The sequence below is a fragment of the Eupeodes corollae genome, chromosome 1, assembly GCF_945859685.1.
Source record: "Eupeodes corollae chromosome 1, idEupCoro1.1, whole genome shotgun sequence".
Taxonomy (NCBI): domain Eukaryota; kingdom Metazoa; phylum Arthropoda; class Insecta; order Diptera; family Syrphidae; genus Eupeodes; species Eupeodes corollae.
This window is the reverse complement of record NC_079147.1, coordinates 184,674,992-184,690,889: the sequence shown is the minus strand read 5'-3', so window position 1 is coordinate 184,690,889 and position 15,898 is coordinate 184,674,992. Positions and strand designations below refer to the sequence as shown.

The 15,898-nt window shown below is 33.2% G+C and overlaps 2 protein-coding genes across 2 annotated transcripts; one reads left to right on the top strand and one right to left on the bottom strand.

The window, feature by feature from the left end:
• Window positions 1-2,801: 2,801 nt before the first annotated feature.
• Window positions 2,802-12,003, bottom strand: LOC129947662 (zinc finger protein 91-like). The gene is made up of 8 exons (XM_056058299.1): window positions 11,637-12,003; window positions 10,792-11,556; window positions 10,377-10,729; window positions 10,157-10,316; window positions 4,498-4,641; window positions 3,675-4,439; window positions 3,242-3,594; window positions 2,802-3,181 (listed from the first exon to the last, which is right to left on the bottom strand). The coding sequence occupies exons 1-8, from the start codon at window positions 11,769-11,771 to the stop codon at window positions 3,019-3,021; spliced, it is 2,838 nt and encodes a 945-aa protein (XP_055914274.1). The 5' UTR covers window positions 11,772-12,003; the 3' UTR covers window positions 2,802-3,018.
• Window positions 12,004-13,131: 1,128 nt separating this feature from the next.
• LOC129939237 (zinc finger protein weckle-like) lies at window positions 13,132-15,124 on the top strand. The gene is made up of 4 exons (XM_056047181.1): window positions 13,132-13,473; window positions 13,572-14,369; window positions 14,430-14,782; window positions 14,838-15,124. The coding sequence occupies exons 1-4, from the start codon at window positions 13,339-13,341 to the stop codon at window positions 15,013-15,015; spliced, it is 1,464 nt and encodes a 487-aa protein (XP_055903156.1). The 5' UTR covers window positions 13,132-13,338; the 3' UTR covers window positions 15,016-15,124.
• Window positions 15,125-15,898: the final 774 nt, after the last annotated feature.

Below are 15,898 nucleotides of genomic sequence, written 5' to 3'. Positions count from 1 at the left end.
TTCATTGATTTAACTAAAGCTCATAGAGGAAATATATTTCCTCTATGCTAAAGCTTTTGATTTAGTTGATCATAATATTCTCTTGAGAAAATTAAAAAATGCAGGAATGCGTGGATTTATTTATAATTGGCTAGATTCTTATTTATCCAATAGAAAGCAATTAGTGAAAATAAATGGTAGTTTTAGTAGTTTGTGTGAAATTAGTGTTGGTGTTCCCCAAGGTTCGGTTTTGGGTCCCTTGCTTTTTCTGATCTTTATTAATTCTATTTTCAATCAGAATTTCAAAAGCAAAATTACAGCATTTGCTGATGATAAGGCCTTTTCATATGGTTGTAGTTCTCTGGTTAATTTAATTTCTGACATTAACTCAGACTTGGATATCTTAAGACGCTGGTTTGCAGTTAATAAAATGGTATTAAGTAATAAAACAAAACTTTTGTACTTTAATCTGTCAGAATCTTCTAACTTAGTTGATTGCGAAAAATTTAAATTCAGTGTAAATGAATCTAATAGTTTTGTCTCAAGGGAGCCCTGTTCAACTCATTGCTTTCAGATAGAATTTGTGAATACCTTTAAATACCTTGGTGTCATACTTGATAGTAAAATGAATTGGTCCGAACAGACATTATCGTTAAAGAATTATTTACTATGTTGCTCCAGACAATTTTATACACTTGGTTTATACTGTTTGAGAAAAATACTTGTTATGATATACTTTGGTATTGTTCACTCTAAAATTCAGTATGGAATAACCTGTTGGAGAGGGTCTTATAAAAATAAAATCAACCCGCTTTTTGTTCTTCAAAAACATGTAATAAGAATAATTTGTAAAAAAAATCGCTTTCATAATAGTTTTAATTTATTTCAGGAGTTAAAAGTTCTTCTTTTAAGACATCTATACTATTTCAAAGTCTTGAGGGTGTCTTTTATTAGAAGTGGATATTTATCAATAAGAAATAATCCTCGATACAATTTAAGAGTGAATTCTATGAATTTAGTATCTATCCCCTCTTATAAAAAAATTCACTTTCGCAGATTCTTTACAATAGTAGCACCATCACTTTTTAATAAATTGTCTTTCTCAATAAGAAGTCTTAGAGTATTGTCTATTTTCACACAAAGTGTAAGGTCATGGCTGTTTGGTTACGATCACGTACAAATTGAAACCTTATTATCTATAGTAAATTAATTTATATATATAAAAAAAAAAACATTTCTTTCTATCACCTTGCACGCAAATATGTCGATAATTTTGTCAAGATGAGCATTCGCCACTAGCTCAAGCTGTAAGCTAAGTTAAAGAGTGTCTCATAATTTGTTTTGTTAGGGTTACATAGAAAACTATAGTTATTCGGAAGATCACTATGTTTTTATTCTTAATTATATATTTTTTGCTGTTATTTTTCAGGTAACTACTAAAATCACTTAATTAATAAATTTTTGTTTTAAATTATTCTGAATTTTTGTATATAATGAATTAGCTGATTATTATATTTTGCCTCAGTAGCTACCTTTTAATATTAATTAATTGAGATAAATGATATGTTTTTATCTTTAACGTCTTCTACTCAAATTATAATTGTAAGCATTGTAAACCTACCAAAATGCATTAATAAATACAATAGAATACAATACAAAATACCCCCATAATTGGCGAGCTAGCTAAACCTATTCCTTTTATATTCATTTTCAAGCAGGAAAGGGGTGATTCCGGAACTCGAGAGGAGTTTGATAAACGGTACAAATCATGTCGGCACAAAGGGTAGCATTAGTTCGCCTTGGACTCAAGGGGCCTGACTAAGGTTCGTGGCGGATCGTTTCCAATTCGAACTTTTAAATTCAACTCGCTTCGTTTTTCCGTATTAACTAATTCGAAGCGAAGGAAAATAGTTCTTCCTTTATATTTCAGTGATTTGACACTCTTTGTTTGACTTTTTCTTCCTATATTCTAGTGATTTGACACTTTTGGTTTGGCAGCTTCCCACAAATTTTGTTTTGATTGAATTTGTGAAATTTACGGTGATTTTTTTAATACAAAATATTAAATTTAAAAAACGGAACCAATTATGGTGCATACTTATTCTGAAATGGAGGAATTTGTTGCACTGTCCTTATTTTTCTTCAGAAACTCGACAAGCGCCAAAAATTGATGTCGATTTGTTTGCTTGTTTTAATCGTCCCTTGAATGAATTTTAAAATTTTATATTTTACAGTGGATAAATTATATAAGAGTTAAAATAAAGCTAACTCACATTTTTATATAATTACAATCAAGAAAAAATCCACGTAATCGAACAGTGAATAAAATTAAACACTCTTTCGCCTGCGAATCCGCCAAAAAAAGCTGTCGCATTTCAACTTGCCAAAAAACCTAATGACATTTTAAATTCGCCTTCGAATTCGTTAATTGGTTGAATTCAAAACGAATAAGGTGAAAGCAAAAGCAATAATTCAAAAATGCCACACTCGCTAGCAAAACGATTCGCTGCGAACCTCATAATTAGGCTCAGGCTACAGAAAAATTGGGCGGCTTAATTCACGACATTAGCGGAACTCGAAAAACGTGTAAGAATTGAAGACAAGAACTGGTGATTTTGATTTTATTGATGGTATTATTACATTGCATCGTTCCTAATTTCATTCAATCCTTTACTTGATTTCAAACTAACCGTCTTCAAAATTACCCATCTTTCAAGCTTCCATATTGAACTTCCTTCTACATCCTACCTTATCCTTTCCTTTTTCCTTACCCCATACAAAATCTTTTCCGTGGCGGTCGTATGCCAGAAAACATATTACAATTATATTATTATAGATTATTAATCAATTTAAAAATAAATTATTTTGCAACCTCATGTAAATAAATTAAATAATTTTACCATTACGTTTTATTTTTAAAACTAGATTAATATTAACGAAAAATAAATCGTTAGTGTTAAAGAAAGGAAAAACGAACAGGTACTCAGGAACTTCTTACGTTTTAAATACAGAATTAATTTGAAGAGATAATTCAAACCTTCAGTAGAGACACTTTTTACCAAAAATACCATGAAAGAAGCCTGATTCTTCATTAGACGACGAAGAGTCTAATGATTTGTCCCGATTGCTTGGTCCATCAACTTCAGCCTTTAGTTGTACTGATGCTTTTTCCTCCTGACCATTTTGATTTAGTTTACTTATTCTATGGAAAAGACACAAGCACGTTTAAAAAAGGACAGACTAATGTAAAATCTTTACTTACACAGCTTTCAACTCGCTTAATTTAGGCATTTTAGCTTTTGTGTTTTTCTTCCCAGCAGCTTCCTGCTCGGCCAATTCCACAGGGTGACTTTTTTTCTTGTGACTACGGCAGTTAGCACCACTGGCAAAGGTCCTATCGCAGAAATCACAGGAATATGGTTTTAGTCCCGTATGAAGAATCAGATGATTTTTTAAATCTTTCGCCCGTTTGAACTCATTCCCACAATGATCGCATTTGTGCTTTCTCTGATCCGAGTGCACAAGCATGTGCATTCTTAGAGTTCGTTGTGTATTCAATTTAAGGCCACAAATAACGCAAATGTAATTAGTTTCGTTGTGTGTATCTTCATGGTTCTACAAATAAAAACAAACGGAAAAACTATAATGATTAAGACTAGATTCAAGAACAACAATAAAATTGGCAAAAACCTTACTCTCAAAGAATTAATGCCCTTGAATGTTTTTTCGCAATATTTACATTTCAGTGTCCGCTCATCGGTATGCGAGTGCTCGTGTTCTCTCAGCGCTGAAATAGAACTATGTTCCTTACCACAATTCTCACAAACAAACAGAGGAGGCTTCAGATCCACAGGGACGCCATGAGTATAGTGCATATGCCGTCGATAGTTATGAAGTTTTAAAAAGCCCTTACAGCACTCGGAGCAGTAATGAGGTTTACTTAGGTTCTCAGCTTGTATTTGTGTCTTTTTTCTATATTTCTTTTTTGTCTTATTAGTTTGTTTTTTGATAGCAACCGATGACTTTTCAGGAGCAGCACTGCTGCTATCGGAGCTTTCATCGCTTTGAGAATCTAAACGATCAAAGTTTACGTTTATGTCATCTTCTTCATCCTCTTCGAGTTTAATTTTGATAGGATTCAAGTCAATAGTTTTATTGCAATTAATCATTTCATGATCAATCATTTCTTCATCTATTTCTAAAAGTTTATCTCTTTTTTCCAAGTCAGTGGGTTGGCCAATGGAAGAAGAATTTGTAGCAAATACTTTGAAGTCATATTCAAGATTGTGGCGGGCTTTGATTACACGTGCGTCAAATTCTTCTCCATCATAGGAAGTAAGTTGCAGCTCGGCAAACATAGCTGATACCTTAGTTATTCTCTCTTTTAAGTCAATTGTTGATCTGATTAGTCGGTAGCACTCGGAGCATATCTTATTTGGTAAGTTGCAAAAATTGTTAATCTAAAAAAAACAATAAACAAATGCTTAATATTGAATAAGTAATTTAAGGACTATTTACATCGATTGAAAAACATAGGGCTATTGTACTGGTTAATGGTAGACCCTCTTCGTTCTTAAGAAGGACATTAGTATGTGTATTGCTAGGATCTTCCCTAGCACATAGGCGACACCAACTCATCCAATGCTGGACCATTTTCTCTAAATGTTTTGATTAGGGATTTCAATCAAACACACTCAAGACAGAATTTATTAAAGGTATTAAAAATAATTTGGAATGTATTTTGGTTTGAATCTTTAATAAATAAATAGTTTAAAATTGCATAGGCTCCGTTTGAATAGACAAATTCTATAAAAGTTTTTACTTTTGACCATAGACACACCATATAAAGACCGGAAACAAATCTGTCAATCTGGTTTGCCTATAAGCTGAAACGTTTACTTACACGCGCCCTTACACCACTGCTAACATCAATTCACCCCCCTCTAAAGTCAATTCACCACGAACATAAGGAATAGTGATAAGAAATTCTTATGGTGTGTCTATGCTTTTGACTTTTAATAAATATTTTCAAATGAATTGTTATGAATGTCAAAAATGTTTGAGAAGAAAGGAGCAAAGATAAAACAAAACCTAACCTTTGGGAGCGTTTATTAATCTAGAATTGCATAGTCAACTCATTGGGCGGATTCACTAATGTTGGCACTATGTAGTAAAAATTTGAATAGATTTATGATTTCAAGAGTGCACAAATAGAGGCATAATATTATAGTTTTATAAAAAAGATATAAATATTATCAAATTTATTTGGTTTATTAAAGGAAATAGAAAATATGAACAATGTACACATTTACCAAAACTAAAATGAATATAAAAGAATTACTTGGGCAACCCTTATAGGCCACACAAATTGTTTTTCTTCTGTCAACACTCGCCATAAACGTCAAATCGTCATTTGAAGTGTGGGCGAGTTTGGACAAAAAATTACTAAAACTTTCAGTCTGAAACAGCAAAATTAATTAAAGTGGAATAAAGCAGGGTTAGGTTTTATTTCATAGACTAAGTTCAAAATGTTATGAAAAAACAAAATTCCTACGTCACATTTAGCACAGTTAATAATAAGATAAACCAGGGAAGAAGGTGATTTAACAAAGGAATAAGATCCAAATATGTCATATTTATTCTGAAATAAAAACAAATAAGTGAAGATATAATGATGTGATGTTTAATAAATTAAACCACCGAAAACTGTTGAAGATGACCTAATTTAGTTCGCAAGGGGGGGGGGAGAGAAAACAGACATAATTCAAACAAAATTCTTAGGTGTGTTTACAAACTATCACAATTTGCTGTCAAAACCCATACGAAAAAAACCCAAGTGTGCGGAAATTTTAAATTACCAAACAGGAATCGTATTTATTGTAGTAGATTTTCTTAAGGGATTTTTGGTAAACGTCATTTTACTATTCGATGAACATTTTGGTTTTATTTATGGACTTTATCATACCGCTTAATGGCTAAATCACAAACACTCTTCAACTTCGGCTTCGTCTGCGTTACGGTGGGCTTGCTTCGAGGTTGCTTTGAATGAAATTTCTTTTATTTCATCCCTCCAAAGGGCAAATATTTTGTTTGCTGCCACTTTTTTTTATAGCTGTTGAGCTGTCAGACAAAGCAAATGCTCAGATAATTGAACTAGAGCTTTCGTTCGGAGTCACATTATGTTACATTACGTTCTTGTCCTTACTGTTGTCAAACGAAACGTGAGGTCGAAGCTCCATTGTGATAGCATGCATTGAATTCCTATGGCTGAACTCGTAAACGTCAGGCGAAGTCGAAGCTGAAGCGTGTTTGCGTTTCAGTCATAACTCATTCCCAGGTTCAGTAAACTCCTGGCATTAAGGTGTATTAAGCGTTTTTTTTATTAATTTTGCTAAAACTATTTAAAACTAGGAATACAGCTTAAGTAAAAAACCAAGCAACCAAGTAGATCTGTCTGCTTACACAACCTCATCTCTTCATCTAACGGCTATCTAAATATTTCAGGCTATTTTGTACAATCATTTTTTATATTTTTTCCGGGTCAGTTGCGAACTTTAAGTATATGTGTATATAATCTAAGATATAATTGAAGTCTTCAATAATTCATTTTGCTACTTGTGGTAGAGGAAACTGCCAGTTTCGAAGAAGGCGCTTCATTTTCCCTTGCGTTTTTTAAAGCGCTAAAGCAATCTAAATCTTCCAAACGTTTAAGTTTATCTACAAAAAGTCTGGCCAAACATAATGCTGTCCGACGGGACGGTGAGAACGTGAAGCTACCCTCCGCATTGTATTGATCCAGTTCTAAAACTAAGACAACTCTTTTTTTTCACGCACACAAATGATAATATTTTGTTTACAAAGCATTAAATTGTTATAATATTTCCATAGCTTACCTTTATCCCTAGAACCATAGCAGGTACGAGTATTTGCGGGATTTCAAAAATACTGAACATAATAGGTCAAAACTTCATCTTCGAGTTAATTTAAAATAGGCAGTCTGTCCATATTTGTATTAATTCAAATTGTTGTTGGCTTATCAATAGTTCAAATTATGGCAATAACTTCCATCTTCACAAAATAAACGAGCATTGTATTTGACTAATCAGTTCCATATTCACAGGTATTATCAAAGCTATAGTTTTGAAAATATTTCATTTGCATACAAAAGCCTTGTAACCACGCAGTCTATTGTTTCGCAATTTTTAAGAATTGGACCTTATAAAATGTTAATTGTTAGTTGGGTTCTTAATGATAGTTTGTTTTGTTGTTAGAAATTTGCATCAAATTTTTAATTTTTGCTATCAAGTAGTCGCTACAGACGTAATCTTATCTGGAGGTCCGAACTTGCATTACTTTTTCCAGGAGTTCGGCAATATTGCGACAAATAAAAACTCCGAATAGGTATTTTTAAAATTCATTCAATTCACAAAAATAAAGTGAAACACAAGTATTATTTTTTTAATTTAAATTTAATTTTATTGATTTAATACGATTTTAATTTTACGAGTAAGTATCGCAGTTGTTATCGCCAATCGATCAAGCTCAGGAGTTTCACAGACTGGACCAGTAAGGTTTGCCTAAGCGAGGAAAAGTGAAACAAACAAATAACGACAAAAAACAGGGGCTGTATTTGATTCGAAAGCAATAATCATGGTCTGGGTAGTTAACAATAACAAATCAAAAACCCAATTATTGTTCGTGCATATTTTATTAGACGTAGCAACGCTTTGTGTTTTTTGTTCAATTTTGACGATTTGTTGGTTCATTGGATAATAAGGTTACTCTCCTGAAACCAAAGACTGGCAAAATTATTTTAAAATCAAAACATAACTGTCCGATCTGTAAGTTGTACTGACAGGATATAGAAAGAATACCAGAGGAAAGAAATAGATAGTTTGTTAAAAAAAATGGGCAACGGACAGATATAAGGCCGAAGAATATAAGTAAGAACAGAAGGAGTCAGGTAGGGTAATGAAACTTTTGGAATTGTTGCGAGAAAATTAACACGCTAAAATCATTGTAGTAATAGTCTGCAAGGTGAAGTCTTTGTCTTTGTGACACATGATAGCCATGAACATAAAAATTAAGGCACTGTTTTAACTTTTTCTTCTTTCAAGCAGCTTCTGCAAAAGTCGTTTGCAGGAGCTTCAAATCGAAAAATATTAAGCATTCATGTGACACAAAAAACAATTATTTTGTATGACCTTCTTCGGAAAAAGCGTCATAAATCGCATTTACCAACTTTATCCAAACAATTTGCTTGGAACATAAACTTAATACGTACCACATTTGGTCTTTTCCAGAAAACCTAAGAGTTTAAGAAATATTGGCAAATAAAAACCGAAAAAAGCTTGTCTCTATTCATGTGACACGAAGTGTGCATATGTATAGCTTTTTTATAAGTCTGGTTTCATGGTAACTTAAGTTTCAAAGTAAAATGATCATAAAAAAATAAAATAAAAACCTTCTAGAAGTATGAAGACTTAAAATAGGGTAGGAATTTTATAAGGTCGTATTATACATTTTCAGAGGGTGCGGTAACACTGTATAAGGCCCTTCGATAAAAAGAAAGTATTTGTGACACAACAGGATCTTATGTTCACAATACTGTTAGGAAAATTCTAAACAAAGGCCGATCGAACTCTTGGTGGGGTGGGGCATAGCCGAGCTGCATCAACAATGGCAGCATTCCCGATGTGTGCCGATTCAAGTGTATTTGTTGTCTTGTGTTGTACCGAAATAAATTTTGGCATGATTTTTTTTTTTTGAAAGAGGTGAGGTCCGGTTGTAAAGACAAGATACTCCATAATTGGCGAGCTAGCTAAACCTATTCCTTTTATACTTATGTTCAGGCGGCAAAGGGGTGATTCCGGAACTCGAGAGGAGTTTAATGAACGGTAGAAATCATGTCCGCACAAAGGGTAGCACTAGTTCGCCTTGGACTCAAGGGGCCTGACTAAGGTTCGTGGCGGATCGTTTCCAATACGAACTTTCAAATTCAACTCGCTTAGTTTTTCCGTATTAACTAATTCGAGGCGAAGGAAAATAGTTCTTCCTTTATATTTCAGTGATTTGACACTCTTTGTTTGACTTTTTCTTCCTATATTCTAGTGATTTGACACTTTTGGTTTGACAGCTTTATACAAATTTTGTTTTGATTGAATTTGTGAAATTTACGGTGATTTTTTCAATAAACAAAATTAAATTTAAAAAACGGAACCAATTATAGTGTTTATTTATTCTGCAATGGAGGAATTTGTTGCAATGCCCTTATTTTTCTTCAGAAACTCGACAATCGCCAAAAATTGATGTCGATTTGTTTGCTTGTTTTTATCGTCCCTTCAATGAATTTTAAAATTTTATTTTTTATTGTGGATAAATTATAAGAGAGTTAAAATAAAGCGAACTCACATTTTTATATAATTAAAATCCACGAAATCGCCTGTGCATCCGTCAAAAAAAGCTGTCGCTTTTCAACTCGCCAAAAAAACTTAATAACATTTTAAATTCGCCTTCGAATTCGTTAATTAGTGGAATTCAAAACGAAGAAGGTGAAAGCGAAAGCAATAATTAAAAATGCCAAACTCGCCAGCAAAACGATTCGCCGCGAACCTCATAATCAGGCCCCAGAAAAGTTGGGCGGCTAAACTCAAGACATTAGCGGAAGTCGAAAAACGTGTAAGCATTGATGACAAGAACTGGTGGATCAAAAATAATTATATACTTAGTGGTGTTTTTATTGCTTTTAGACGATTTATGATTTTTTTTGATGGTATTGTTACATTGCATCGTTCCTAATTTCATTCAATCCTTTACTTGATTTCAAACTAACCGCCTTCAAAATTACCGATCTTTCAAGCTTCCATATTGAACTTCCTTCTACATCCTACCTTATTCTTTCCTTTTTCCTTACCCCATACCAAATCTTTTCCGTGGCGGTCGAATGCCAGAAAACATATTACAATTATATTATTATAGATTATTAATCAATTTAAAAATAAATTATTTTGCAACCTCATGTAAATAAATTAAATAATTTACCATTACGTTTTATTTTTAAAACTGGATTAATTTTAACGCAAAATAAATTGTTAAAGAACGGAAAAACGAATAGGTACTCAGGAACTTCTTACGTTTTAAATACAGAATTAATTTGAAGAGATAATTCAAACCTTCAGTAGAGACACTTTTTTCCAAAAATACCATGAAAGAAGCCTGATTCTTCTTTAGACGACGAAGAGTCTAATGATTTATCCCGATTGTTTGGTCCATCAACTTCGGCCTTTAGTTGTACTGATGCTTTTTCCTCCTGACCATTTTGATTTAGTTTACTTATTCTATAAAAAATACACAAACACATATAAAAAAGGACGGACTAGTGCAAAATATTTACTTACACAGCTTTCAACTCGCTTAATTTAGGCATTTTTGCTTTTGTGTTTTTCTTCCCAGCAGCTTCCTGCTCGGCCAATTCCACAGGGTGACTTTTTTTCTTATGACTACGGCAGTTAGCACCACTGGCAAAGGTCCTATCGCAGAAATCACAGGAATATGGTTTTAGTCCCGTATGAAGAATGAGATGATTTTTTAAATCTTTCGCCCTTTTGAACTCATTCCCACAATGATCACATTTGTGCTTTCTTTGATCGGAATGCACTATCATGTGCATTCTTAGAGTTCGTTGTGTATTCAATTTGAGGCCACAAACAACACAAATGTAATTAGTTTCGTTGTGTGTATCTTCATGAAGCTGCAGATAATAATCAATTAGACCGGATTTAAAAACAATACAAAAAATAGCAAAAACCTTACTCTCAAAGAAGGAATGCCCTTGAATGTCTTTTCGCAATATTTACATTTCAGTGTCCGCTCCTCAGTATGCGAGTGCTCGTGTTCCCTCAGCGCTGAAATAGATCTATATTCCTTACCACAATTCTCACAAACAAACAGAGGAGGCTTCAGATCCATAGTGACGCCATGAGCATAGTGCATATGCCGTCGATAGTTGTGAAGTTTTAGAAAGCCCTTACAGCACTCGGAGCAGTAATGAGGTTTACTAAGGTTCTCGGCTTGTATTTGTGTCTTCTTTCTATATTTCTTTTTTGTCTTATTAGTATGATTTTTGACAGCGACCGATGACTTTTCAGGAGCAGCACTGCTGCTATCGGAGCTTTCATCGCTTTGAGAATCTAAACGATCAAAGTTTACGTTTATCTCATCTTCTTCATCCCCTTCGAGTTTAATTTTGATAGGATTCGAGTCAATAGTTTTGTTGCAATTAATCATTTCATGATCAATCATTTCTTCATCTATTTCTAAAAGTTTATCTCTTGTTTCGAAGTCAGTGGGTAGGCCAATGGAAGAAGAATTTGTAGCAAATACTTTGAAGTCATATTCAAGATTGTGGCGGGCTTTGATTTTACGTGCGTCAAATTCTTCTCCATCATAGGAAGTAAGTTGCAGCTCGGCAAACATAGCTGAAACCTTAGTTATTCTATCTTTTAAGTCAATTGTTGATCTGATTAGTCGGTAGCACTCGGAGCATATCTTATTTGGTAAGTTGCAAAAATTGTTAATCTAAAAAAAACAATAAACAAATGCTTTGCCAATTACATATTTGTCGATAATATTGAATGAGTAATATAAGGACTATTTACATCGATTGAAAAACATAGAGCTATTGTACTGGTTAATGGTAGACCCTCTTCGTTCTTAAGAAGGACATTAGTATGTGTATTGTTAGGATCTTCCCTAGCACATAGGCGACACCAACTCATCCAATGCTGGACCATTTTCAATAAATGTTTTGATTAAGGATTTCAAGACACTCAAGACAGAATTTATTAAAGGTATTAAAAATAATTTGGAATGTATTTTGGATTGAATCTTTAATAAATAAATAGTTTAAAATTGCATAGGTTCTGTTTGAATAGACAAATTCTATAAAAGTTTTTACTTTTGACTTTTAATAAATATTTTCAAATGAATTGTTATGAATGTCAAAAATGTTTGAGAAGAAAGGAGCAAAGATAAAACAAAACCTAACCTTTGGGAGCGTTTACTAATCTAGGCACTGCATAGTCAACTCATTGGGCGCATTCACTAATGTTGGCACTATGTAGTACAAATTTGAATAGATTTGTGAATTGAAGACTGCACCCATAGAGGAATAATATTATAGTTTTATAAAAAGATATAAATGTTATCAAATTTATTTGGTTTATTAAAGGAAATAGAAAATATGAACAATGTACACATTTACCAAAACTAAAATGAATATAAAAGAATTACTTGGGCAACCCTTAGTAAACAGGGCACACAAATTGTTTTTCTTCTGGCAATACTCGCCATAAACGTCAAATCGTCATTTGAAGTGTGGACGAGTTTGGAATAAAAATTACTAAAACTTTTAGTCTGAAATAGCAAAATTAATTAAAGTGGAATAAAGCAGGGTTAGGTCTTATTTCATGGACTAAGTTCAAAATGTTATGAAAAAACAAAATTCCTACGTCACATAGTAGTTAAGAATAAGATAAACCAGGGAAAAGGGTGATTTAACGAAGGAATAATATTCAAATGTGTCAAATTTAAAGATATAATGATGTGACGTTTAATAAGTTGAACCAACGAAAACGGTGGTTTACCGAAGGAACAAGATCAAAAGATGACCTAATTTGGATCGTAAGGGGGGGGGGGGGGGGGAGAAAACAGACACAATTCAAACAAAATTCTTAGGTGTGTTTACAAACTATCACAATTTGCTGTCAAAACACATACGAAAAAAACCCAAGTGTGAGGAAATTTTAAATTACCAAGCAGGAATCGTATTTATTGTAGTATATTTTCTTAAGGGATATTTGGTAATCGTCATTTTACTATTCGACGAACATTTTGGTTTTATTCATGGACAATTTTAACATACAGCTTAACTCATTCCCAGGTTCAGTAAACTCCTGGCATTAAGGTGGATTAAGCGTTTTTTAATAATTTGGCTAAAACTGTTTAAAACTAGGTCTGGAGTACAGCTTATAAAATATATAAGACTATAGATTTTAGTGGGTTCGATTTAACTTTTTGAACACGCCCTAGAAAAACAATCTTGACAGCCCTTGTCTTAAACCGAAATGACAGTTGACAGACGAGTCTTATCTTACCATCCCTGTAATATTGTATTTTTGATTTGGATATAAAAACAAAAAGTGTTTTGTATTTGTTTACCGCAACAAATTGATAAAAACCATATTTCTAAAATATGTATAATAGCTAATCTGTCATATCAAGGAAACTATTCTTACATCGTATCACCATTAATCTTCATTCCATTTTGGTGCTCTCTAAACGAAGTTCGCCCACGAAACGATGGTTAAACATTGGATGAAGTGGTGTCGGCTTTGTGCCCGGGAAGATTCAAGCAATACTCACGTAAATATATTTCATGAAGATGAAAAAGGACTAGCCCTATCAGATACACTAAACAAATGCTTTTCAATAGATGTAAGAGATAAATGCACTTGTTACTTGTTCATATTCATAAGGCGCTAGCTCAATAACACAAGACTTGTGTTTGTTCTTTTCTTATTAATATTATTTAGATAAATAATTTCAATGATTGGCCTCACATGGTCTGTGTTGAGTGCTATTGCCTAGCCAAATCAATTATTAATATGTCTCATCGAGCATCTAAAGTCCATGCTATGTTTTTTGAGCTATTAGATGGTAACGATGATTTAGACGCTGATGAAATCAAAGAACGTTATGGCCTACATAGAAATTGTGATATTAAATTTGATCTAAAGCCACAGTTTGTGGATATTACCACAATTGTTGATGAGCCAGAAATGCCAATAGAAATGGTGAATGTTGATAAACTGCAAAACATCGATGGTGACATGTTGAATATCACAGTTATTAAGACCGAAGAAACAGATGAAGATTATGTACTGGGTCAATCTGATCGAATACCTACACCACACGATGGGAGTGAAGCTCCATTAAAGAATATTTCGCATGATGAAAAACCACAAAATACTAAAAGGAATAATCGTAAAAAGGATCCAAGTACAAAACCAGCAGAGGATTCAGATAAAGAGGAATCAGCAGAAAAGTCGACTATGTCAGTGAAAAAGAGAAGAATTCAAACCGAGCCCTATCAATGTGAAAAATGCCCGAGGAGTTTTTTACGAGTTCAATTCCATCGTCGTCATATGGAGAAGTTTCATGGAATTATATTGGAGGAACCAAAAGAACCATTGGAATTTGTGTGTGATGAATGTGGTAAGAAATGCAAGAGTGATTGGAAACTAAAGTACCATCAGTTGACGCACAGTAGTGAGAGACCCCTAAAATGCTCCCATTGTGACAAGCGATTCAAAAACAGACAGAGGCTCAAGGTAAGTTATATAGGCTTCATATATTTCGGTTAACTCTTTTTAGGTTTGTTTCTTCTTTAGGTCCATGAGGATACGCACAATGAAACTAATTATATTTGCGCTATATGCGGCTTAAAACTAAATACTCGCAAAACACTGGATATGCACATGGTTGTTCATTCGGATCAAAAACAACATAAATGCGATTTTTGTGGCAACGAGTACAAACGTGCCAAAGCCTTGAAAACACATCTTATCCTGCATACGGGCCTGAAACCTTATACGTGTGATTTTTGTGATCGAACTTTTGCGAATGGAGCAAATTGTCGTACTCACAAAAAGAAAACACATCCCGTCGAGTTGGCTGCTCTGGAAGCAGCTGGAAAGAATACTGTAGCGGCTGGAATACCAAAATTAGAAGATCTCAGAGCGAAGTATGACAACAAAATTATTAAAATATATTTCATTTTAAAAGAAAATCTTTTTTAGAACTGCTTCTAAATTAAAAAATGTTCAACCGAATGTAGGTAGTGAAGTGGATAAAAGTGAAGATAGTCGTGGTGAAAGTGAAACATGTAATAAGGAACTATTGAAGGAATTTAAATCGCTCATTAAAAGCGAAAGAACACAAAATCAATCATTAGAATCCTATGAAGGTGTATTTTAGGTATTCTTAATGAAATTAGTGTTACAAGAAAAATAAACAAAATTGTATTTTACAACAAATTTAAATAAACAATGTAAAAGATTCATCAATCACTAGAAATTAGAATCAATATCATCTATTTTATTCATAACAATGAACGAAAACAACTACAAATGATTGTAACTGTTGAAACTTTGGGTGAAATATGAAATTAATTTTTATTAATTGATTGCATACATCCAAATAATCATTGTCATTTTTAAAGCAAATATGCAACATGATAATTGAAAATTTAAACAACGTTTGCTGTCTTCTTTCCCTACCATGGCTACTAATCCTCTTTCTGTCTCTAATCCAGTAGATTAACCGCCAATGTAGAATCTTTTCTTTTCTGCCATTGCTCCGAACCACTGAAAATGTTGCATTAAAACCACATAAAGAGCATTTAATGATGTGGTTTACAAACATAACTATTATGAAATGTATTATAATTAAATTTTATTGAAGCAAACTTTTAATAACCATGAAACTGTCACTGTCAATTTATTCAGTAAACATACGAACAAGCATCATCCGAATATTATAGATATTTCCTACCGCAGTTCTAGAAACGTTAACTTCAATTTTCTGTCGTCCTAGTAGAAATTAAATAACAAGTTTTGTGCAATAATTTGAGTATACACATTAGTTGTGTGATGTTGCCGTGTCATTGAGACAACGGGTTGGTCGACTGTCCAAAAAACATCGCTGACGTTCAGTAGTCAGTTTCAAACGACATAAACCAGTCAATTCCACGGCGTTCACAAAAATTGGACAGCGCTAAGACCTCATTATAGTTTATTTTGCCTAACTATCTGTATAAGATCAAGCTAATTCAAGAATTGACCATTTGGACCTCTGGAGA